The sequence below is a fragment of the Doryrhamphus excisus genome, chromosome 11 (assembly GCF_030265055.1).
Source record: "Doryrhamphus excisus isolate RoL2022-K1 chromosome 11, RoL_Dexc_1.0, whole genome shotgun sequence".
Classification (NCBI taxonomy): Eukaryota; Metazoa; Chordata; class Actinopteri; order Syngnathiformes; family Syngnathidae; genus Doryrhamphus; species Doryrhamphus excisus.
Window position 1 is genome coordinate 17,754,244 of NC_080476.1, and position 25,919 is coordinate 17,780,162.

Below are 25,919 nucleotides of genomic sequence, written 5' to 3' on the forward strand. Positions count from 1 at the left end.
TTTAAGGCCCAGAAACTCGTCATGTATTCATCTCATTTGGAAATTTTAATATTTATAATTTACAAACACAATACAAAGATTTGGGTGATTAAATGATAATTATTTCATTTCAACAATGAGCCGCAGTTTGGACACCTCTGATTGCAGTCAGTCGCAGCGCCATCTTGCGTCGTGAGTCAGCATGACAGGTTCCTCCACACTCACACGCACGTCCTCTCCCTGCATTCTGTTTGAATAACGGCTGTCATTGGTCGGCGGAGACGCCTGTCATCTTTTACCACCCTGAAAGCGTCTGTGATTGGTCAGGAGCGCACCAATGGCTGTAGCACAGTTGCCATTGGCTGGGAAAGTAGGTTAGTGGTCCGACAGGCATGACGGTGAAGAGAAACTGGGTCACCATTGAAAATCGTTTATGTCACACTTTTGACTTCCATAATACCCAACCTAGCCGCCTTCAATGGACAGCCACATCGCAGCGGAACAAATGTAAGTAAAGCGTTAAAAAAAGTAAAACATTAGCGTATATCGGTGACTTTTGTGATTATCCGTCTTGTATGTCGTCGATGTTTTCCAGCTTGGCAAGGAAAGGACATTATCATTAGCATTTTCCTAGCTAGCTGTTGCTATATTCGTCGTATGTAATGTAATGTCGGTGAAACCAAGCTTGCTTATATATAGAGTGTTTATAAATATAAAAGAGCGTCGTACGTTTCCGCCACGATGCTAGTTAAAGCTGCTAATTAGCATGCTAGCATTCAAGCTAAGACGCTAGCCTATGTAAACAGGCCCAGGTTTTCTTGGACAGCATCGTGTCTGTGGGAAAAGCCCATTAAATATGTCCGACATATTATTGAAACCAAGATGGACGCAGGCCGGTACGCCATTATCATATTTGCTCATTAGAAATGCTGACATTGTTGGCATCGTGACGACAGTACAGTGCCGGTTCTGTTCGGCAGAGAAGATGCTGATCGGTTGTCCGTCATTAGTTGTTTTTTTTTTTAAACCCAAAGGTCTTTTTGGTTTTTTTCCATCTTCCGAAGTCAGCCATTAATATATGTGGTACATTGTATTAGTAATCGTGCCTTGGTTAACGTCCTACGTTTCCAAAATGAGGTTCCCATACCCTTAGGTGTACACTAATTGTAATGGGGGTGCGTGAAATAGCTAAAAATAATAATAATAAATGAGCAGGAAAGTGTCTCATTTTGAAAAATTAAGTTAATTAATTCAAATCATTCTAATTAATTGAGATTAAATTTAAAATGGATTTATGATACCTAGCATGATAGTAGTTTTGAAGTGTTTAGAGAAGGCTCTTATGAAAATGGCCGTGCTTTATGCTAACTATGCAACACCCAGCAATGTCAATGTAAGCGTATGTCAATAGTTATGAACATGTCGAAAAATGCTACTATGCTAATATTAATATGCTAGAGCTAACATCATCTGTTTCTACTTGTGAAAATGGTTAAAATGTTACTTTTCTAATGTTAGCATATTTGCAATATTAACATTGGCATGATAAAACTGGCATGATAGTAGTGTTTGTCAAGGTTAACAATAATGCAAATGATTAAAAGGCTACTATGCTAATATTAATATGCTAGAGCTAACATCTCAAACATTAGCATGGTTTAAATAAGTTTCTCTTTGTGAAAATGGCTGAACTGTTACTTTTCTAATGTTAGCATATTTGCAATATTAACATTAACATGATAAAACTAGCATGATAGTAGTGTCTGTCAAGGTTAACAATAATCAAAATGATTAAAAGGCTACTATGCTAATGTTAGCATCCTATCATGCATGAGAGTACAGTGTTTCTATGAGTTGTACATATAAAAACCTTTAAAAAATGCAAGTATGCTAACATTAGCATGCTAACATCTAGAAAAATAGTTCTGTGTTTAAGTGTATGCTTATACAAATTGCTATAAACGCTAGTATGCTACGTTTTGACAATGTTGGTATGCTAACATTAGCATGCTAACATCTAGAAAAATATTTCTGTGTTTAAGTGTATGCTTATACAAATGGCTATAAATGCTAGCATGCTACTTTTTGACAATGTTGGTATGCTAACATTAGCATGCTAACATCTAGAAAAACAGTTCTGTGTTTAAGTGTATGTTTATAAAATGGCTATAAATGCTAGTATGCTACTTTTTGACATTGTTGGTATGCTAACATTAGCATGCTAACACCTAACAACGTTAGCACGATAACACATAGCATCATAGTAATAAGTGTTGTTGATTTTGTTTATATTGGTGTAAACAACAAAGCCTGCCGTCGATCGGGTCTGACTGTACGTCTCTGTAGTAGTAGTACAAGTACTAGTGCTAATAGCGGGAATAGAGAAGTGCTAATTTGTGCTGAAACTGTGATATGTTTGTATTTGTTTTTAGAGTTACACAAGCTGCACTCGTTACTACCTAAGGACCAGACCAGATCGGGAAACCCATAAGGCGGATGAGTCTTGGTGGGACTGCACCAAAGGAGACAGAGACCACATCGGATCGAGGCTAACCGTACTGCGACAGATATTCCAAAGTCCAATTAAGAAGGCTTGTTGCTGTCTCTTATCCAGGCGAGTCAAGTGGTGCCGTAACCTCATGATGATCAATTCCTAAAACAAAACACTTTCAATCCGATCCCGATACCTGAATTTGCATATCTACTGTTACCGATACTATTCCGATACCGTTTTTCTTTCTTCACAGTGGAGGGCTGAAGAGTGGATGGAAGGAGATGATTTTAACACAGAGGCTGTGATGAACATCTGTGGTGAGCCATCATTTCATCCTCTTAGTGCCATCTGTCATATCAGCATCAACATTTACATTATTATGTCCACTACAACGAATAATAGGAGTGTAATGGTGACTATAGGGGTGCTATTTTATGTCTAGAGGGCTCTAATACTGTTAAAAAGCATATTTAGAAGGCTGTAAACAGGTTTTCTGTGCTTATGGCTTCTTATTATCTCTTATGATGTCTACTACATTGAATAATAGAAGTGTAAAGGTGACTATAGGGGTGCTATTTCATGTCTAGAGGGCTCTAATAATATTGTTTACCGCTTTCCTTTCTAAACACAAGTTTTCTGTCTTATGATGTCTACTATATAGAATAATAGAAGTGTAAAGGTGACTATAGGGGTGCTATTTCATGTCTAGAGGGCTCTAATACTGTTAAAAAGCATATTTAGAAGGCTGTAAAGTTTTTCTGTGCTTACGGCTTCTTACTGTCTCTTATTCTGTCTACTGTATTGAATAATAGAAGTGTAAAGGTGACTATAGGAGTGCTATTTCATTTTTTGAGGGCTCTAATAATAGTGTGTTTTCAAGTTTTGTATGTCTTATTATGTCTACTGTATTGGGTAATTGGAGTGTAAATGTGACTATAGGGGTGCTATTTCATGTCTAGAGGTCTCTAATAAAGTGTGTTTAGAACGTGGTAAACATCTTTTCTATGTCTTATGTTGTCTTAGTATGTCTACTGTATTGGGTAATAGGAGTGTCAAGGTGACTATAGGGCTGCTATTTCATGTTTAGAGGGCTCTAATAATAAAGTTATCAAGTTTTGTATGTCTTATGTTGTCTTATTATGTCTACTCTATTGGGTAATATAAGTGTAAAGGTGACTATAGGGGTGTTATTTCATGTCTAGAGGGCTCTAATGAAGTGTGTTTAGAAAGTGGTAAACAAGTTTCTATGCCTTATGTATTATTATGTCTACTGTATTGGGTAATAGGAGTGTAAAGGTGACTATAGGGGTGTTATTTCATGTCTAGAGGGCTTTAATGCTAAAAAGGCGCATTTAGAAGGTGGTAAACAGGTTTCCCATGCTCGAGCTTTGAGAGTTTTCCCAACATCTTTTTGCTCCGTAGATGACCTGATGGCAGACCAAAGGATGGACATCTCCTCTACAATGACCGACTTCATGTCCCCCAGCTCCACGGACCTCATCTCCAGTTCTATCAGCACTACCGGCATGGACTACACTCGCAAGAGAAAGGGCAGCACCACAGAATACCAGTAAGAAAACGTAGCTTATTCTGTGTGTAGCATAACCAAGCTAAATTTATTATGTCCGATCATAAAAACTGACCAGAGATTGTTTTCTTTGCAGAATCGATGGCTTCTCCTTTGAGTAAGTAAACCCCATCAGGCTATGATTTGCTAGCATGTCATTCCTGACAATCCTCATCTTTTCCTCTTCAGCGATATGGACCCAGACAAGGACAAACTGGGAAGGTAAGAGTCCGCCATTACTATTTGTTTCTCTCCAGTACACAGACTGGATCACAAAAGGCTTCACAGTACATGGAGGCGGGGCTACTAGCGAGTGGAGCAGTTAGCAAGCAAATGCTAATATGAATGAAAGCAGAAAGACCCCACCTATGCAAGGTGTATCTCCGTGATCGGTTCTTCCCGTGTAAATATGTCTTTTCCCTTTGCAGCGACCAACCAGGCCGGATCAAGAATGCCAGGTACGGGATGCTTTTATTTCCTCTTTCATTGCTGGTTGGGGGCCTGGGAGTCGGGTGAAAGGAGGGCGCCCTCTACCCCTTCAGACCTTTAACTACAGGCCGTGGTCATCATCACCAGCTATTGTTTTATTGATACATCCATATTTGACTTAAATTCATCATCTATTGAAGCATTAATATGCTAAAGGAGGACATGATAACTGCTTGCAATAATGCATCAATTCAATTATGAATGTAAAGGCGACTATAGGGGTGTTATTTTATGTCCAGAGGGCTCTAATAATGTGGAAAAAAACATTGTTAGAAGGTGGTAAATGTGTTTTCTATGTCTTGTTTCCTCAAAGTATGTCTATATTGGCTAATATGATTGTAAAGGTGACTATAGGGGTGTTATCTTATGCCCAGAGGGCTCTAATAATGTGAAAAAAGCATAGTTAGAAAACACATTTATCACCTTCTATGTCTTGTTTCCTCATAGTATGTCTATATTGGCTAATATGAATGTAAAAGTGACTATAGGGGTGTTATTTTCTGTCCCGAGGGCTCTAATAATGTGAAAAAAGCATAGTTAGAAGGTGCTAAATGTGTTTTCTATGCCTTATTTATTCATAGTATGTCTACTATATTGGCTGATATGAATGTAAAGATGACTATAGGGGTGTTATTTTATGTCCAGAGGGCTCTAATAATGTGAAAAAAGCATAGTTACAAGGTGGTAATTTATTTTTTTTTTGTTAAATGATATTTTTAAAAGATGGCCAGGGCCCACAAATAGCTCCCAGGCCACACTTTGGTCAACCCCGTATGCAAAATCATACGCTGATGTCCACTTTTTGATGTCCCCCCTCACAGAGAGGCTCACAGCCAGATCGAGAAGCGCCGGCGAGACAAGATGAACAGCTTTATCGATGAGCTGGCGTCCCTGGTGCCCACGTGCAACGCCATGTCCCGTAAGCTGGACAAGCTGACGGTTCTGCGCATGGCCGTCCAGCACATGAAGACACTCAGAGGTCAGCACGAACGTCACCATCATATTTAACTGCTTTGTTGTTGCTGTGGATGAGTACTAATATGAAGTGGACATGCGGTAGCGGCCATTTTAAATGGATGATGTATGGAAGTGAAGCATTGTGTTTGCCACAGGAGCAGCGAACCCGTACACGGAGGCCAACTACAAGCCTTCCTTCCTCTCCGATGATGAGCTGAAACATTTGATACTTAGGGTGAGTTCTGCACCGTGGAATTTGATTTTTTTTTTTTTTATTGGCCTGCGCCATTTTTTAATTTTTAAATGGTGAATTTAGGCCAATAATAAGGACAGCTAACTAATAATGTGGAAAAAAACATAGTTATAAGGTGGTAAATGTGTTTTCTATGTCTTATTTCCTTATAGTATGTCTATATTGGGTAACATGAATGTAAAGGTGACTATAGGGGTGCTATTTTATGTACAGAGGGCTCTAATAATGTGAAAACAATCATTGTTAGAAGGTGGTAAATAGGTTTTTTATGTCTTATTTCCTCATAGTATGTCTATATTGGGTAACATGAATGTAAATGGGACTATAGGGGTGTTATTTTATGTCCAGAGGGCTCTAATAATGTGGGAAAAAAGCATAATTAGAAGGTGGTAAATGTGTTTTCTATGTCTTATTTCCTCATAGTGTGTCTATATTGGCTAATATGAATGTAAAGGTGACTATAGGGGTGTTATTTTATATCCATTTTTTTTTATTGGCCTGCGCCATTGTATTGTGCTGTATTCCTAAAATGGGAACGTTGAGTCCTGTGCTGTATCCGCTTGTTATCACAGGCTGCGGACGGCTTCCTATTTGTGGTCGGCTGCGATCGTGGAAAGATTCTCTTTGTTTCGGAATCGGTGTACAAGATTCTTAACTACAGTCAGGTAAGTAAGATTTCCAGACGTCCCGGATGCCAGCGAAGGCATCATTTCAAGGCATCTTCTACCCTTCCTTCCCCCAGAATGACCTCATCGGTCAGAGTCTCTTTGACTACCTTCATCCCAAGGACATTGCCAAGGTCAAAGAGCAGCTGTCTTCTTCCGATACGGCCCCTCGCGAGAGGCTCATTGATGCCAAAAGTAAGCACACGCCTGTTTCATCGGGGGTGTCCATGCTGCGGCCCGCGGGCCGTTTGTGGCACGCTGCTGTTTTTTCATTCTGAAAAAACACTGTGAGGAGAACAATAACCTAATATTATGAGAAAAATTCACGTCATTTTACTATCAAAGTTGCAATTTTTGGAAAAAATTAGGTTGCAGAAAATGTTTGAATGTTACAAAAATCAAGTCAAAATATTTTCAGAATAAAATCACACAAAAAATGGACAAGAGATGAGTTGAAAGAATCACACAATTAGAACAGTGGGAACAAAATATTACAAAGGAAATATTACAAAATATTAACAGAAAAAGTCCTATTCTAACAAGAAAAAATATTCTAAAGAAAATATATTCATTTTATTTATTTTTTTAAATATATTTTTGAACATTGTAATCTTATGAAAAATAAACGGAACAAGATAATGGTGTCATTTATGGAAAATGAGGTTGGGAGAATAAAGCCCAAATATTACATATTCAGTTTATCATGGGTTTTCCAACATGGTCATAAATCTAACAATATGAATGTAAAGGTGACTATAGGGATGTTATTTTATGCCAAGAGAGCTCTAATAATGTGAAAAAAGCATAGTTAGAAGGTGGTAAATGTGTTTTCTATGTCTTATTTATTCATAGTATGTCTATATTGGCTAATATGAATGTAAAGGTGACTATAGGGATGTTATTTTATATCCAGAGGGCTCTAATAATGTGAAGAAAAACATAGTTATAAGGTGGTAAATGTGTTTTCTATGTCTTATTCATTCATAGTATGTCTATATTGGCTAATATGAATGTAAAGGTGACTATAGGGGTGTTATTTTATGCCCAGAGGGCTCTAATAATGTGGGAAAAAAGCATAGTTAGAAGGTAGTAAATGTTTTCTATGTCTTATTTATTCATAGTATGTCTATATTGCCTAATATGTATGTTATTGTGACTATAGGGGTGTTATTTTATGTACAGAGGGCTCTAATAATGTAAGAAAAATCATAGTTATAAGGTGGTAAATGTGTTTTCTATGCTTTATTTATTCATAGTATTTCTATATTGGCTAATAGGATTGTAAAGGTGACTATAGGGGTGTTATTTTATGCCCAGAGGGCTCTAATATTGTGAAAAAATCCTAGTTATAAGGTGGTAAATGTGTTTTCTATGCCTTATTAATTCATATGATGTCTATATTAGCTAATATGAATGTATTGTGTGCCTGCAGCTGGTCTTCCGGTGAAGACGGACATCACGCCGGGTCCATCTCGACTTTGTTCCGGAGCCAGACGCTCATTTTTCTGCAGGATGAAGTGCAACAGGCCCTCCGTCAAGGTGGAGGATAAAGACTTTCCTTCTACCTGTTCCAAGAAGAAAGGTAGCAGTGTTCTCCGTCTGTCATCATCACCCCCCCCCCCCCCAACCCCCACATCCTCGTTAAAAGCAGGACTCACAGCTGACTTGGCGGCCATTACACAACACCCGTCGCGTTTTCATCCCAGCAGATCGCAAGAGCTTCTGCACCATCCACAGCACAGGCTACCTAAAAAGCTGGCCCCCCACCAAGATGGGTCTGGACGAAGACAACGAGCCGGATAATGAGGGCTGCAACCTGAGCTGCCTGGTCGCCATCGGGCGGCTGCACCCGCACATCGTCCCCCAGCCCAGCCTGGCGGACATCAGGGTGAAGGCCACCGAGTACGTCTCCCGCCACGCCATCGATGGCAAGTTTGTCTTTGTTGACCAGAGGTGAGCCCACATCATAACATGTCTCCTTTTTAAGGAAGTACTGGAAAAAAAAGAATGGGCGTGGCCAAGGGTGATTCATGTGTGTAAAGATGTTGTTGTTGTTGTTTTCAGGGCGACGGCCATCTTGGCCTACCTACCCCAGGAGCTGCTGGGAACGTCCTTCTATGAATATTTCCATCAGGATGACATCGGACATCTAGCTGAGTGCCACAGACAAGGTACTGGCATCAAACCCTGGGAGGTCCTGACCCTAAACCCTAACCCTAAACCCTAACCCTGTGTGACAGGAACCCTGATTTGATATATGTATATATGTGTGTATGTGTATATATGTATGCGTGTGTGAATATAGGTGTGCGCGTGTATGTGTATGTATATATATGTATATATGTGTATGTGTATGTATATATATGTATATATGTGTATGTGTATATATATATATATATATATGTGTATATATGTGTGTGTGTGTGTATATATGTGTGTGTGTATATATGTGTATGTGTATATATACATGTATGTGTATGTATATATATATATGTGTATGTATATATATATATATGTGTGTGTGTGTGTATGTGTGTGTATATATATATATATATATATATATACGTGTGTATATATATATATATATATATATATATATATATATATATATATATATATATATATATATATATATATATATATATATATATATATATATATATATATATACGTGTATGTATATATATATATATATATATATATACGTGTATGTATATATATATACGTGTGTATATATATATATATATATATATATATATATATATATATATATATACGTGTATGTATATACAGTGAAGAAAATAAGTATTTGAACACCCTGCTATTTTGCTATTTCTCCCACTTAGAAATCATGGAGGGGTCTGAAATTTTCATCGTAGGTGCATGTCCACTGTGAGAGAGATAAACTAAAAAGAAAAATCCAGAAATCACAATGCATGATTTTTTAACAATTTATTTGTGTGATACAGCTGCAAATAAGTATTTGAACACCTGTGTATCATCTAGAATTCTGACCCTGAAAGACCTGTTAGTCTGCCCATTAGAAGTCCACCTGCACTCCATGTATCATCCTGAATCAGATGCACCTGTTTGAGGTCGTTAGCTGCATAAAGACACCTGTCCACCCCATACAATCAGTAAGACTTTAACTTGTAACATGGCGAAGACCAAAGAGCTGTCCAAAGACACCAGAGACAAAATTGTACACCTCCACAAGGCTGGAAAGGGCTACGGAGCAATTACCAAGCAGCTTGGTGAAAAAAGGTCCACTGTTGGAGCTATCATTAGAAAATGGAAGAAGCTAAACATGACGGTCAATCTCAATCGGAGTGGAGCCCCATGCAAGATATCACCTCGTGGGGTCTCAATGATTCTAAGAAAGGTGAGGAATCAGCCCAGAACTACACGACAGGACTTGGTCAATGACCTGAAAAGAGCTGGGACCACCGTTTCCAAGGTTACTGTAGGTAATACACTAAGACGTCATGATGTGAAATCATGCATGGCACGAAAGGTTCCCCTGCTTAAACCAGCACATGTCAAGGCCCGTCTTAAGTTTGCATATGACCATTTGGATGATACAGAGGAGTCATGGGAGAAAGTTTTATGGTCAGATGAGACCAAAATAGAACTTTTTGGTCATAATTCCAATAAGCGTGTTTGGAGGAAGAAGAATGAAGAGTACAATCCGAAGAACACCATCCCTACTGTGAAGCATGGGGGTGGTAGCATCATGCTTTGGGGGTGTTTTTCTGCACATGGGACAGGACGAGTGCACTGCATTAAAGAGAGGATGACTGGGGCCGTGTATTGTGAGATTTTGGGGAACAACCTCCTTCCCTCTGTCAGAGCATTGAAGATGGGTCGTGGCTGGGTCTTCCAACACGACAACGACCCGAAGCACACAGCCAGGAAAACCAAGGAGTGGCTCCGTAAGAAGCATATCAAGGTTCTAGCATGGCCCAGCCAGTCTCCAGACCTGAACCCAATCGAAAATCTTTGGAGGGAGCTCAAACTCCGTGTTTCTCAGCGACAGCCCAGAAACCTGACTGATCTAGAGAAGATCTGTGTGGAGGAGTGGGCCAAGATCCCTCCTGCAGTGTGTGCAAACCTGGTGAAAAACTACAGGAAACGTTTGACCTCTGTAATAGCAAACAAAGGCTACTGTACCAAATATTAACATTCATTTTCTCAGGTGTTCAAATACTTATTTGCAGCTGTATCACACAAATAAATTGTTAAAAAATCATGCATTGTGATTTCTGGATTTTTCTTTTTAGTTTATCTCTCTCACAGTGGACATGCACCTACGATGAAAATTTCAGACCCCTCCATGATTTCTAAGTGGGAGAAATAGCAAAATAGCAGGGTGTTCAAATACTTATTTTCTTCACTGTATATATATATATATATATATATACGTGTATGTATATATATATACGTGTGTATATATATATATATGTATATATATATACGTGTATATATATACGTGTGTATATATGTGTATATATATATATATATGTATATATATATACGTGTATATATATACGTGTGTATATATATATATATATATATATATATATACGTGTATATATATACGTGTGTATATATATATATATATATATATATATATACGTGTATATATATATATATATATATATACGTGTATATATATATATATATATATATACGTGTATATATATATATATATATATATACGTGTATATGTATATATATATATATACGTGTATATATGTATATATATGTATGTGTGTATATATATGTGCGTGTGTGTACATATGCGTGTGTGTGTGTGTGCGCGCGCGTTTGTGTGTACATACAGGTGTGTCTGTGCGTTTGTGTGTGCGCGCGCACGTGTGTGTATATATATGTGTGTGTGTGTGTGTGTGTGTGTGTGTGTGTGTGTGTGTGTGTGTGTGTGTGTGTGTGTGTGTGTGTGTGTGTGTGTGTGTGTGTGTGTGTGTGTGTGTGTGTGTGTGTGTGTGTGTGTGTGTGCGTACATGCGTGTGTGTATATATATGTGTGTATATATATATATATGTGTGTGTATATATATATGTGTGTGTATATATATATCTATATATATCTATATCTATATCTATATATGTGTATATGTGTGTATATATATTATACATAGTGAAGAATGGAAACGATGGAGGTTCCCAATACCAAAAGAAGAAATTATATTTAGGCAAAATGGGCAGTTCATCCAAAGTTGAAGATCGTCTCCTTGGAACCTCCTGAAGATCCACCCGTACGAGATGTTCTTTGTCCTTGGTGTCGCTGGTGTTCATCCATGGAATGGACGTAAACGTGTGGTGACTTTGGGCTGTTGTCCTCTGTTGCAGTGTTGCAGATGAGAGAGAAGATCAACACCAACTGTTACAAGTTCAAGATCAAAGATGGCTCCTTCATCACGCTGAGGAGCCGATGGTTCAGCTTCATGAACCCCTGGACCAAGGAGGTGGAGTACATCGTGTCCACCAACACCGTGGTGTCGTAAGTGGGGCCGGGGACCAGGGTGGGACGGCTTCAGACTTCAGATGGTTTCCATCTGACTCTCTCTCTCTCCCTCTCGCTCGCCCTTTCTCCAGGTGTCCCATGATGGAAGGATCCGACTACACTCAATCCGCCGCCTCGCCACAGAGTATGGACAGCGTTCTCCCCTCAGAAGGTACCAGCACCTCTACCATGTCACATGTGACTTGTGTGCTGACCCTCTACCTACCCCCCCCCCACCTCACCCTCCCCCCAGTAGGCGGAGGAAGGCGAGCCCTGCAGACCGTGCCCGGCATTCCCGGCGGAACAAGAGCAGGGGCTGGGAAGATTGGAAGGATGATCGCCGAGGAAGTTATGGAGATTCAAAGGTAGGGGTGGATCACTGGGGGATGGCGATATTATGGCGATATTGACACAGATGGCGGTATTATGGCGATATTGGCGCGGGTGGCGATATTGACACGGATGGCGATATTATGGCGATATTGACACGGGTGGCGATATTGACACGGATGGCGATATTATGGCGATATTGGCACGGATGGCGATATATACACGGATGGCGATATTATGGCGATATTGACACGGATGGCGATATTATGGCGATATTGACACGGATGGCGATATTATGGCGATATTGACACGGATGGCGATATTGACACGGATGGCAATATTGACACAGATGGCGATATTATGGCGATATTGACACGGGTGGCGATATTGACACGGATGGCGATATTATGGCGATATTGGCACGGATGGCGATATTGACACGGATGGCGATATTATGGCGATATTGACACGGATGGCGATATTATGGCGATATTGACACGGATGGCGATATTATGGCGATATTGACACGGATGGCGATATTGACACGGATGGCAATATTGACACAGATGGCGATATTGACACGGATGGCAATATTGACACAGATGGCGATATTATGGCGATATTGACACGGATGGCGGTATTATGGCAATATTGGCGATATTGGCACGGGTGGCGATATTGACACAGAGCTTCAACGTCTTTCCTTTGTAGGATCCGAGGCTCCTCCCCCTCCAGCTGTGGTTCCAGCCCCTTAAACATCACCAGCACACCCCCACCTGACACCTGCTCTCCAGGGGGGAAGAAGGTGACGCACACACACACACCTGAATGAGTCCTGTTGTTGTTGGGCTTTAGTGGAGACTTGCCTCATCACCTCATCATCTCATCACCTCCTCACCTCACGTCAAACATTAAAGACATGGAAATACCTTTTTGGTTTGATAACATTGTATTATCACTTTATTCCCATATATGATGACTTTATTCCTTTTAAAATAGGACTTCCATAAATGATGACTTTATTCCTTTAAAATGTGCCTTTATTCCCATATATGATGACTTTATTCTTTTAAAATATGACTTTATTCCCATATATAATGACTTTATTCCTTTAAAATATGACTTTATTCCCATATATAATGACTTTATTCCTTTAAAATATGACTTTATTCCCATATATGATGACTTTATTCCTTTAAAATATGACTTTATTCCTTTAAAATGTTACTTTACTCCCATATATGATGACTTTATTCTTTTAAAATATGACTTTATTCCCATATATAATGACTTTATTCCTTTAAAATATGACTTTATTCCCATATATGATGACTTTATTCCTTTAAAATATGACTTTATTCCTTTAAAATGTTACTTTACTCCCATATATGATGACTTTATTCCCATATTATGATGACTTTATACCTTTAAAATGTGACTTTATTCCCATATATGATGACTTTAGTCCTTTAAAATGTGACTTTATTCCCATATATGACTTAGTCCTTTAAAATGTGACTTTATTCCCATATATGACTTTAGTCCTTTAAAATGTGACTTTATTCCCATATATGACTTTATTCCTTTAAAATTTGATTTTATTCCTTTAAAATATGACTTTATCCCATATATGGTTACTTTATTCCTTTGAAATGTGACTTTATTTCCACATGACTTTATTCCTTTAAAATGTGACTTTATTTCCACATGACTTTATTCCTTTAAAATGTGACTTTATTCCCATATGATTACTTTATTCCTTTAAAATATGACTTTATTCTATTCCCTTGCATGTTGACTTTATTCCCATATATATATATATATATATGATTTATATATATTCCTTTGAAATATGACTTTATTCCCACATGACTTTATTCCTTTAAAATATGACTTTATTCCCATGATGACCTTATTCCTTTCAATTGTAACTTTATTCCCACATTATGATGACTTTATTCCTTTTAAAATTCCATCTGTTTTTCCCATTCCTGTCTAAATATTTGAAGATACTGCTTGGAATGATATCATTCTGGTTTTATTCCCGGAATGTTTTCCCTTTGGATGACTAAAATGATATTTGATCATTTGATCAGACGCTGTTGAGGAGACGGTGCGTTTAATGACCCTGTCCTGACCCTGTAGATCCACAATGGAGGAACACCTGAGCTGGCCAGCACTGGCATCCTTCCCGGACCCGACTCTGTGGGCTACCCGTACTCCAACCAGTCCATCATGAGTACGTACTCCCGTCCCCCCCTCACACACACACACACGTACACACCAAAGTACTCCGTCTCAGGTGTGATCCTGATCCCATCAGGTGACAACTCCCACCTGAGCATCGACATCATGGATGAACCCGGTTCCAGCAGCCCCAGCAACGACGAGGCGGCCATGGCGGTCATCATGTCCCTTCTGGAGGCGGACGCCGGCTTAGGAGGCCCCGTGGACTTCAGCGACCTTCCCTGGCCTTTGTGAGGACCACGAGGGAACGTGGAGATGGAGCGTTTGAGGACCTTCAATGTCAGTAGTCGGGAACGCTTTGTGAAGACTCTTTCCTCCAGCAAATTCCACTGGTCAGTCGGAAAGGAAAAACGTCCTCCTGGGAACGCCGCAGCTTCTTTTTGTTTGGGTGGCGACAAAAAACGGAAGCCGTCCTGAAGGTTTTTGGTGGTCCTCAGCAAAACCGTGGACCTCACCTCTTCCGTCTCAAGGCCGACTCCCACTTTACACAGTACGACATCAGCACTTGAACACATCACGCGTCAGTTTTAAAGTAAAACGTGATTTTAATGAGTCCAAATTCAAGACGCCCCCCTCCCCCTCCAACCCCCGATGGGCGGCAGTGGTGAGGTCCACCATCTTTGGTTTTTATTTCACCGTCTCTTCATGCTCCGACACCGTGTCTATATATATAATGTATCAAATCTTGGAATATGAATATGGTAAGAGTCTACTTTATGCAAATATATGAGTATGAGTGTATTGTATGTACCAACAGTCAAATATTTTTTAAAATAAAAATGCTTTCTTTCTGTCTTTTTTGGCTCAGCAAATATTTTTATTTATTAAAAAAAACAACAAAAAAATATTATGTGCTTTCAGTGTTGATTGATTTTTCATATTTGTTGGATATTGTCATAATTGTGAACCATTGGACGTCATCACCTAATATGGGGAAACAGCGACCCCCGGTGGTACAACGTAATATGACACCCTAATATGGCCATTGGAACCACAACTGCCAGTTGAATTGACTGGACGTCATCACCTAATATGGGGAAACAGCGACCCCCGGTGGTACAACGTAATATGACACCCTAATATATGGCCAGTCATAATTGTGATATTTGTTTGGAACCACAATGGCCAGTTTAATTAACTGGACGTCATCACCTAACATGGGAAAACAACGACCCCCTGTGGTACAACGTAATATGACACCCTAATATGGCCATTGGAACCACAACTGCCAGTTTAATTGACTGGACGTCATCACCTAATATGGGAAACAACGACCCCCGGTGGTACAACTTAATATGACACCCTAATATGGCCATTGGAACCACAACTGCCAGTTTAATTGACTGGACGTCATCACCTAATATGGGGAAACAGCGACCCCTGGTGGTAGAACGTAATATGACACCCTAATATGGCCACGCAATGTTTCCCATATGAATGAGATGTGAGTTGTGGTCTGCTGAGGGTCAAAGTTCAGCCAGTGTGCCCCGATAGTTGCGTCACTCAGACGGGGACCCGTGGGGGTCTAACTGGGACCGGTGGTGTTGGTGGTAAAGTGCCTGAGTATGGTGCATATCCCCGACACTCCGAGAGGTATTCAAGTCCAGGCCCTCCGGCATCTGACCCCACCCCGACTGAAGAAGCGTGTCCGTGCTCGGGTCCAGTTCGTCCACCCGCGGGCCCAGCAAATCCGGGGAAATGTCTGCGGCGGGGACCGCCAAATTGGTGGTGGACTTGGACTTGACGCACTGGAAGTCCACGTGGCGGCTTTTGCCCTCCTCTTTCTCCCAGGACATGCGGATGAAAGGACGCTGGACGTAGTTGTAGATGACCTCTGGGCGACCTCCGGGACGCCGCTTTATCTTCTCTTTACAGGTGGGGTAGCCTGCATTAAATTGTTAAAAATGTAAATTACAAGAGCATTTATAGAATATTTCAATAATTTCATTTTTAATACAAAAATGTTAAAAATGTAAATACTAATTTAAAATATTTTAGCATATTTTGTGTATATTTTAATAATTACATGTTTCATTTAAAAAATTAAAACACATTAGCATATTTTTGTGTATTTTAACAATTTCATTTTATATATAAATGTCCATAATAATTAAAAAACACATGAGCATATTTTTTGTATATTTTACCGATTTTATTTTTTTATATCATATGTCCATAATAATTAAACACATGGGAATATTTTTTGTATATTTTACCAATTTTATTTTTGATATCAAATGTCCATAATAATTAAAAAACACATGAGCATACTTTTTATATATTTTACCGATTTTATTTTTTTATATCATATGTCCATAAAAATTAAAAAACACGAGCATATTTTTTGTATATTTTACCAATTTATTTTTTTATATCAAATGTCCATAATAATAAAAAAACACATGAGCATATTTTTTGTGTATATTTTACCAATTGTAATTTTTATATAAAATGTCCATACTAATTAAAAAACATGAGCATATTTTTTTTATATTTTACCAATTGTATTTTATATATATATATAAAATGTCCATAAAAATTTAAAAACACAAGCATATTTTTTGTATATTTTACCAATTGTATTTTTTATATAAAATGTCCATAATAATTAACAAAACACGAGCATATTTTTTGTATATTTTAACAATTTTATTTGTTTATATAAAATGTCCATAATAATTAAACACGAGCATATTTTTTGTATATTTTACCAATTTTATTTATATATACAAAATGTCCATAATAATTAAAAAACATGACCATATTTTTTGTATATTTTACCAATTTTTTTATATATACAAAATTTCCATAATAATAAAAAAACCATGAACATATTTTTTGTACATTTTACCAATTTTATCTTTAATATAAAAACGTCCATAATTAAAAAACAAGATTATTTTTGTATTTTACAAATTTTAAAATGTCAATAATACATTTTAAAAAATACACTAGCTTATCTTTTGTATGTTTACATAATTTCATTTTTAGTATATTTTTTTTTTAAATAAATACTTTGGTATATTTTGGTCTATTTTACAAATACAAATGTTTATATAAAAACTAAAAATGTCAATAATACTAATTTTAAAAAGTACATGAGCATATATTTCTTATATATTTATAGATATATATGTTGGTATATTGGAATCATGACCATGTGTGACCAGAGGTGGACTAATGGCGCCCCCTGCTGTCCAAAGAGGAAGGTGCACGCTATAAAAAACGTCTCTACATACCTTCGATGCCCAGGCGGATCTTCTTAAGTCCTCGGTCCTTGAGGACGGACTTGGCCACGTCTCTGTTCTCGATGTACTTGAAGAAGCGGTAGAGTTTGGTGCTGTAGATGACTGCGCACGCACAAGACCGGAAGTAAGACTCTATAAAGAAGGGCGGACAGGAAGTGCGGCGGCTCTTACTTTGAGAGTACTCCTCCCCCATCTGCGGCGGGTACTCTTCGTCCCAGTCCACCACGTCGTCGTCGGTGAGCACCACCACGTGACACTCCCTCTCCCCGCCCCGCGCGCTGGCCACCATGACCGGAAGCACCATCTCCTCCAGGTAGCGTTCAAACTGCCGCCGGGCCCCGTCGTTGGACAGCTCGTGCATGAGGGCGCCTGGCCGTTTAAAAAGGAGAGACGAGCTCCGTGATTGGTTGGTCCGCGCCGGTACCGGCACGTGCTTCTCTCTTTGGTCGCTGTGTCGCTTTATCTTATTGGCTAATATGCACGTAATATCACGTGACGGAAGAAAAAAGGAGCCTTGCTGGAGTCGCGCGTGCCGTCGCGTGCATTCTTAGCCCCTCCCCTCACCTGTTTGTATATCTTTGCCGCGTCGTTGGACAGCTCGTGCATCGGGGCGCCTGGCTGTTTAAAAAGGGGAGACGAGCTCCGTGATTGGTTGGTACGCGCCGGTACCGGCACGTGCTTCTCTCTTTGGTCGCTGTGTCGCTTTATCTTATTGGCTAATATGCACGTAATATCACGTGACGGAAGAAAAAGGAGCCTGGCTGGAGGTGCGCGTGCCGTCGCGTGCATTCTTAGCCCCTCCCCTCACCTCGCCTGTTTGTATATCCTTACCACGCACATAAAGGACACACGGATGAAAACAAACAAAGAAAGTTGGACCGAAAATGAAGTTATAAAACTGCAAAAATGACCAAAAAAGATTACATTTTATTTTAATAATTTTTATTTTCGTATTCTAACCAAAAAAAAAGGTGATTAAATGAATCATGTCGCCGAGGCGCCGCTGTACTGAACATCCACACCAGAGGGCGCTGTTGGGCCGTTTATTACAAATTCAATCTCAACTCATCGTGACCTACTGAGCCGCACGCGCACACACACACACACACACACACTGACAAAAACAAGGCGGAAGGGCGGGAAGGGGTGATGTACTCACTCAGATCTCTGCACTTGATGGTGTTGTAGTTGAAGGAGACGCACAGGTAGTCACATGACTCCCTCAGCTCAGGAATGGAAACGCCGTCGGGGCAGCGGATTATCCCCGATTTGTAGTAATCCTGCCATTTTCAGCACCGCACACCAGTCAAGACACGCACGCACACACACCGGCAAAGGACGGAAAACAAGAAGACGCCATTACCGACGCTGCTCCACTCACCCGAGCGGCGGCGGCGGCAGGGAGAGAGCGTGGAGGAAGTGGGGGGGAGGAGGGCAGGTGCAGCAGAGTCCGGCAGCATCCCGATAGCTAAATAAGGCGGGCGGGTGGCAAGGGGGGGCGGGGGCGGGGGAGTGGGGGTGGCTGAAGAAGAAGAAGAAACGTCGTCACCGCTCTCTCCCTGCTCCACTTTCCAGGCCCCCCTGCTGCTGCCATGGCAACCATCACCCACACACACACACACACACACACACACACACACTACTGTACACTACACCATTTAAAGGCATACATTCCAAAATTAGACAACTAGTTAAACAGAAAAAAAGGAAAAATAATATTTTCAAAATACAAAAAAATGAAAATATAAAAAATATATTAGTATTATATTATGTTACTTTGTTATTGCTCATGTCACTGATACAGGGCAACAAAATGCAGTATTATTAAAAAATATTAAACAAAAGGAAACATCATTATACATAGATAAAAAAATTGAAAAACACAAAAAAATTTCAAATATTAAAAAAAAAAAAAACAGCCAAAAAATCTATCAAAAAATTTTTTTAAAATGTTTTCATGATTGCCATGAGCGCTGTAATTGACATTAAAACCACCAGATGGAACTCAAGTACAGTGCACCTGTGCACTTAATGTCCGCCCCGGTTAGCATGTTTTTTGGTTAACATCCAAAATTTTGCCTTGGCTTGTTTAGCCTCCAAAATACTGTCCTGTTTGTTGACACTGCCATATTGGATCAAGCGGCCAACAAGAAGACTTCCTTGTGTCTGGTTTTGTATGATTTTCTATGGGAAACTTTGCTTTGGTTAGAGTCCGTTTTTGTTTGAGTCGGATGTTAACCAAGGCACCATTGCATCTGAACGTGCGTAGGCTGCCTTATTCACGAGCTGGTGGGCTGAAACCGACCTTTGCTGTTGTTGTATGAAGAACTAAGAAGACTTACCAGAATGGCTCTGAAGACCGTGGAGCTGATGCCGTCAGCCACCTCAAACTCTCCTTTTTCATTGGGCCTTGTGAAATTGTTGTCCCGCCCTGAGCCAAACATCCTAGAAGCAAAACAAAGCATCATGAAGCTCTGAAAATGCTAAAAATATTAGTATAATTGTTAGCATGCTAACATGTTGATATTAGCATTCTAACACATAGCACAATAGCACTAAATGTTTGTGTAAATGAAGCTCTGAAAATGCTAAAAATATTCATATAATGGTTAGCATGCTAACATGTTGATATTAGCATTCTAACACCTGGCATAACAGCACTAAGTGTTTGTGTAAGTGAAGCTCTGAAAATGCTAAAAATATTCGTATAATGGTTAGCATGCTAACATGTTAATATTAGCATTCTAACACCTAGCATAATAGCACTAAGTGTTTGTGTAAGTGAAGGTCTGAAAATGCTAAAAATATTTGTATAATGGTTAGCATGCTAACATGTTGATATTAGCATTCTAACACATAGCATAATAGCACTAAGTGTTTGTGTAAGTGAAGCTCTGAAAATGCTAAAAAATATTTGTATAATGGTTAGCATGCTAACATGTTGATATTAGCATTCTAACACATAGCATAATAGACGTTTAAGTCAGGTGGCGTCTTTACCTGCCCAGCATGGTGTTGGGTTGGGCTGTAAAGATGGCAGGATCCACCACAAATCTTGTGTTGTCCACAATCAGCGTCACCCGCTCTCCCACGCGCTGGCCGCCACGATGACCCTCTTTACCGCTGAGGTCGTACACAAAGATCATGTCGCCGGGGTGGAGGTCCCCCGCAGCAGCTGCTCCAACATTTGAACATGGAAGAGAAACCCTGGGGGGACGTGGACTGGAAGATCTGGAGGATGAGCCGCCATCACCACGTTCTCGGTCTACGGGGGAGGGGGGGGCAAAGATGGTGTGGATAAAACCATCACGTCTTATATCTTACACCTGCTAGTGGAAAATCATTCATCATTGCTGTAACATTCTGCTTAGGCGTTTGTTGTTAGCATGCTAACATGCAAATTTTTGCATTCCAACACCTAGCATAATAGCACTAATTATTTGTGTAAGTGAAGCTCTGAAAATGCTAAAAATATTAGTACAATGGTTAGCATGCTAACATGTTAATATTAGCATTCTAACACCTAGCATAATAGCACTAAGCATTTATGCAAGTGAAGCTGTGAAAATGCTAAAAATGTTAGTATAATGGTTAACATGTTGATATTAGCATTGTAACACCTAGCATAATAGCACTAAGTGTTTGTGTAAGTGAAGCTCTGAAAATGCTAAAAATATTTGTATGACGGTTAGCATGCTAACATGTTGATATTATCATTCTAACACCTAGCATGATAGCACTAAGCATTTGTGTAAGTGAAGCTCTGAAAATGCTAAAAAATATTTGTATAATGGTTAGCATGCTAAAATGTTGATATTAGCATTCTAACACCTAGCATAATAGCACTGTGTTTGTGTAAGTGAAGCTCTGAAAATGCAAAAAATATTCTTATGATGGTTAGCATGCTAACATGTTGATTTTAGCATTCTAACACCTAGCATAATAGCACTAAGTGTTTGTGTAAGTGAAGCTCTGAAAATGCTAAAAATATTAGTACAATGATTAGCATGCTAACATGTTGATATTAGCATTCTAACACCTAGCATAATAGCACTAAATGTTTGTGTAAGTGAAGCTCTGAAAATCCTAAAAATATTAGCACAACGGTTAGCATGCTAACATATTTATGTTATCATTCTAACACCTAGCATAATAGCACTAAGTGTCTGTGTAAGTGAAGCTCTGAAAATGTTAAAAAATATTAGTATAATGGTTAGCATGCTAACATGTTGATATTAGCATTCTAACACCTAGCATAATAGCACTAAGTCTTTGTGTAAGTGATGCGCTGAAAATGCTAAAAATATTAGCATAATGGTGAGCATGCTAACATGTTGATATTAGCATTCTAACACATAGCACAATAGCACTGTTTGTTTAAGTGAAACTGAAAATGATAAAAATCTTAGTATAATGGTTAGCATTCTAACACCTAGCATAATAGCATAAAAGTGTTTGTATCAGTGAAGCTCTGAAAATGTTAAAAAATATTAGTACAATGGTTAGCATACTAACATGTTGATATTAGCATTCTGAGTACCATTCTATAGGAGTGTAAAGGTGACTATAGGGGTGTTATTTCATGTGTTGACAGCTCTAATAATGTTAAAGTAGACGGCTGCTGCCCTCACCGTGCTGCCGGGTGGGGGAGGCCACGTTCCTGATGCAGGGGGTCAGCTGACCCTCTCCTCTCTCATGGGACGAGTCACGTGAGCGGTCAGCAGAGCGCCTCCGCTGCTCCCGGCCATAAACGTTCCCCTGCCGGCCGTCGCCGTACAGACTCATGGTCCCCCCGGTCCACCTCTGCTGCTGCTGGGCGCAGTCCAGCACTGACACGCCACACTGTCTGTCCCTAAGACAGGACACACAAACACAAGTCAACAAAGATGGATCTTAAGGGGTTCTAATTGGAGATTCAAAATGCCTGTCTCACAAGACTAATTTATGAACATTGACTTTTTAAATATAATATTTGGAAAATTAAGAAACAGAAAAAAATGGGGAGAAACTGCAAAATAAAGTAAAAATATTAAGAGATGACAAGAAAAAATGTTATAATAAATAATATTATAAATTTTAGTACCATAAAGTTGAAATATGAAAGAAAAAACATTTTTTAAAGTAATATGAATGAAGAAAACAATGAATTAAAGCGCCATTTTTGGAAAATTAGGTTATGGAAAGTGAAATAAATAACAATAAAGTGAAAATATGATGGGAATAAAGTCAAAATTACAAGAAAAAAAATATTTGTTAAGTAATATTAGAAAGAAAATGAATGAAAGTCATTTTTGGAAAATTAAGTTATGAAGAGGTTACAACAATAAAGTGAAAATATGGGAATAAAGTCAAAATGACAAGAAATAAATATTTTTTAAAGTAATATTAGAAAGAAAATGAATGAAAGTCATTTTTGGAAAATGAAGTTATGAAGAGGTTACAACAATAAAGTGAAAATATTATGGGAATAAAGTCAAAATTACAAGAAAAAAAATTCAGTAATATTAGAAAGAAAATGAATGAAAGTCATTTTGGAAAATTAACTTGTGAAGAGGTTACAATAATAAAGTGAAAATATTATGGGAATAAAGTCAAAATTACAAGAAAAAAAATTTTTTTTAAATTAATATTAGAAAGAAAATGAATGAAAGTCATTTTTGGAAAATTCAGTTATGAAGAGGTTACAAAAATTAAGTGAAAATATTATGGGAATAAAGTCAAAATTACAGGAAAAAAATGATTTTTTAAAATTAATATTAGAAAGAAAATTAATCAGTCATTTTTGGAAAATTAACTTGTGAAGAGGTTACCATAATAAAGTGAAAATATTATGTGAATAAAGTCAAAATTACAAGAAAGAGTTATGATAGTAAAGTAGCATGAAGTCGAAATATTAAATACAAAATATTTAAACGGCCATATGAGAAAGAAAACAATGAATGAATAAAATTTGTGAATGGATACGAGCGTGAACGAGCCCCGGCTGCCATTGGCTGGCAACGGTTCCGGGGGTGCACACCCCTCTGGTATAGGCTCCAGCGGCATGGCTCTTAAAATAGAACATTGCAGATCCCTGCTGCAAATAATATTAAATTTATCGCTGCTATGCGTTTTACGTTTAAAAAAATAAACATGAGTTGGTGGTGTGATGAATCAATACATAGAATAGAGCACAGCTGCAATGTCCTTGAAGACCGGGGGTCACAGCGGCGGGGTCCTCAGGTGACATCTAACAGTCTGGACCACCTTGATGCGGAAAATCTTCTCACTGGCTTTTCACTTGGTATTTCATATATTATGATTAATATATATTTTTTTTAAAAAGATAAAAGAGAAGCGGACAAAGTGGCCGGAACAAAGGAAGTGAGGTCGGTGTCTCCAGGACTTGCATCAGTAGCAGTCAACGGCATTATCATAACCACGTGGACGTGCACATCACATGCATGCGTTATAATTCGATATCATGACACACGATACACGCTTCCACGGCTTTCTATTAAAAGCATGAGGTGATGCTCTCAATTATTTAGCGACACCCTGCAAAAATAGCAGCAAGCAGCATCCAAAAAAAATCACTGATTTATTTAACTGCAAAACTAACAAAACGCATACATGACTATATAGTATATTGAAAAAAATGACAATAAAGTAACAAAACAAGCAAGCATCCCACCTACCGGTGCTTATCGGAGGACCAAGAGAAGACAAAGCAGCAAGGGATGAGACAAAAGCCTCGTCTTCCTCCCAACAAAGCCTCAGCATCCTGGCTCATCACTTGCCCGCTCCGTGGGCATCCTTTCCGGGACTCCTATCAGGGATTGCTTCGGCACTCCGGTTCCTCGAACACCGCTTGTCGAAAGAAGAAAAAGCGGGCGAGGGTGACGAAGAAGAACGAAAATATGCAGCGGCGAGTCATTGACAAGAGAGGCGTTCAAACTCTCCGTGACTGAATCACTGCAGTGCTGCGTTCAGGTGTCGCTCGGAAAAGCCGGCTTCGCATTTATCTTAATGAGGCACAATGCTGCTCGTAACTGAAATGTGTTATCATTAACATTGTAATTACATTTATTTAGTCTTATAATCCTTTTCTGTGTAAAAATATGTTTTAAAAAAGTATTTTTGGCCTGTTTGAAGCAAAGACGACCGATAATGCATTAATAGTAAGTATTGCTTTAAAAGTAGCTAACGTGTACTGAATTAGAATAAATTATTGGACTATTATCGTCACTTTTTATAGTATTACGAACTTTTTGGTGATGAATGTTAACTTTAACAACACCCTCTAAGAGGTCTTGGCTAACTTGAGTCCAAAATGTGACTTTACCTTGACGTGAAATATCCACGTTTGACGGTTTTAACACCGTTCGGCTCATTAAATAAAAAATTTAAAAGTAATTTTTTTCTCGAAATCAATTTAAAAGAAAACTACGCATTTTTTTACCATTTTGTCGTCCATCTTGAACTCATATTAACTCCTCCGTTGTTGTTGTCATCAAAGATGGTTGAGATCCTCCACTTCTCGCGAGATACAACGAGGCTTCTTCGGGACTTCTTTATATCGACGTGAAACGTGAAAATTTTAAAAAAAATTTCACCTCACAGTCCACCTAAGAAATATATTTTCCGTCCAGTCCTCCATCTTGAACTCCACACACATATTGGACCTTCTTCCTTGCTATCGTTTGTATCTGCTGCGATACGTGAACGTCGCCCGCCATATTGGTTGTCAAACCTTCGCTGTAAATTAATACAATTCAATACAATTTTAGAACATCAAATGCGTATGCGAATGTATACACGACGGAAATTGATTTTATAGAAAGGAAGTACATTTACATGTAGCCTATTCGTTTACACAGCAGCCTTCATACATACAAAATGGCGGCAACGGCGACTTACGACTCAGGGCTTGCAGCGACGTCTCCTTAAAATATATATGTTCATATCTTCAAAATAACGACGGTCCACTTCTCGCGAGACGTGGAAAGACTTCCTGGTGTCTCAGGACATCGTTAATTTGACGTGAAACATCCACATTTGAAGAGTTTTTGACATTTTTTGCACTCTTTGGAGCTTATTGGTTGCTATCACCGACTTCTCGCGAGACATCACAAATCCCGTTTGTACAAACGCTTAGTTGAAAAATTATATATAAATAATATATAAT

General features: G+C 38.9%; 2 protein-coding genes across 6 annotated transcripts; one reads left to right on the plus strand and one right to left on the minus strand.

The window, feature by feature from the left end:
* The first annotated feature begins 317 nt into the window (after positions 1-317).
* Positions 318-15,297, plus strand: bmal1a (basic helix-loop-helix ARNT like 1a). 2 transcript variants are annotated; one of them, XM_058087424.1, is made up of 20 exons: positions 318-486; positions 2,412-2,593; positions 2,727-2,790; positions 3,896-4,043; positions 4,138-4,158; positions 4,230-4,262; positions 4,469-4,498; positions 5,351-5,508; positions 5,642-5,721; positions 6,312-6,404; positions 6,482-6,599; positions 7,837-7,986; positions 8,111-8,357; positions 8,469-8,575; positions 11,774-11,924; positions 12,020-12,099; positions 12,181-12,292; positions 12,969-13,062; positions 14,403-14,496; positions 14,581-15,297. In XM_058087424.1, the coding sequence occupies exons 3-20, from the start codon at positions 2,745-2,747 to the stop codon at positions 14,736-14,738; spliced, it is 1,920 nt and encodes a 639-aa protein (XP_057943407.1). In that variant the 5' UTR covers positions 318-486; positions 2,412-2,593; positions 2,727-2,744; the 3' UTR covers positions 14,739-15,297. The 2 variants fall into 2 exon arrangements, with proteins under 2 accessions (XP_057943407.1, XP_057943408.1); XM_058087425.1 differs by having other exon boundaries at positions 8,114-8,357.
* On the minus strand, positions 15,045-25,841 carry LOC131138479 (BTB/POZ domain-containing protein 10-like). 4 transcript variants are annotated; one of them, XM_058087428.1, is made up of 9 exons: positions 25,652-25,841; positions 24,430-24,601; positions 22,384-22,604; positions 20,753-21,017; positions 20,095-20,197; positions 18,912-19,032; positions 17,924-18,121; positions 17,744-17,854; positions 15,045-16,389 (listed from the first exon to the last, which is right to left on the minus strand). In XM_058087428.1, the coding sequence occupies exons 2-9, from the start codon at positions 24,522-24,524 to the stop codon at positions 16,004-16,006; spliced, it is 1,500 nt and encodes a 499-aa protein (XP_057943411.1). In that variant the 5' UTR covers positions 24,525-24,601; positions 25,652-25,841; the 3' UTR covers positions 15,045-16,003. The 4 variants fall into 4 exon arrangements, with proteins under 4 accessions (XP_057943411.1, XP_057943409.1, XP_057943412.1 ...); XM_058087426.1 differs by lacking the exon at positions 25,652-25,841 and adding an exon at positions 25,194-25,635; XM_058087429.1 differs by lacking the exons at positions 24,430-24,601; positions 25,652-25,841 and adding an exon at positions 25,194-25,636.
* Positions 25,842-25,919: the final 78 nt, after the last annotated feature.

Bases quoted from the DNA above. Each gene is read 5' to 3' on its own strand.
- bmal1a (XM_058087424.1), top strand. From the start codon at position 2,745: ATGGAAGGAGATGATTTTAACACAGAGGCTGTGATGAACATCTGTG. The intron at 4,263-4,468 runs GTAAGAGTCCGC...TTCCCTTTGCAG, and splicing joins GACAAGGACAAACTGGGAAG to CGACCAACCAGGCCGGATCA. The intron at 11,925-12,019 runs GTAAGTGGGGCC...CCCTTTCTCCAG, and splicing joins TCCACCAACACCGTGGTGTC to GTGTCCCATGATGGAAGGAT.
- LOC131138479 (XM_058087428.1), bottom strand. From the start codon at position 24,524: ATGAGCCAGGATGCTGAGGCTTTGTTGGGAGGAAGACGAGGCTTTTGT. The intron at 17,855-17,923 runs GTAAGAGCCGCC...GTGCGTGCGCAG, and splicing joins GGGGGAGGAGTACTCTCAAA to TCATCTACAGCACCAAACTC. The intron at 16,390-17,743 runs GTATGTAGAGAC...AATTTAATGCAG, and splicing joins GATCCGCCTGGGCATCGAAG to GCTACCCCACCTGTAAAGAG.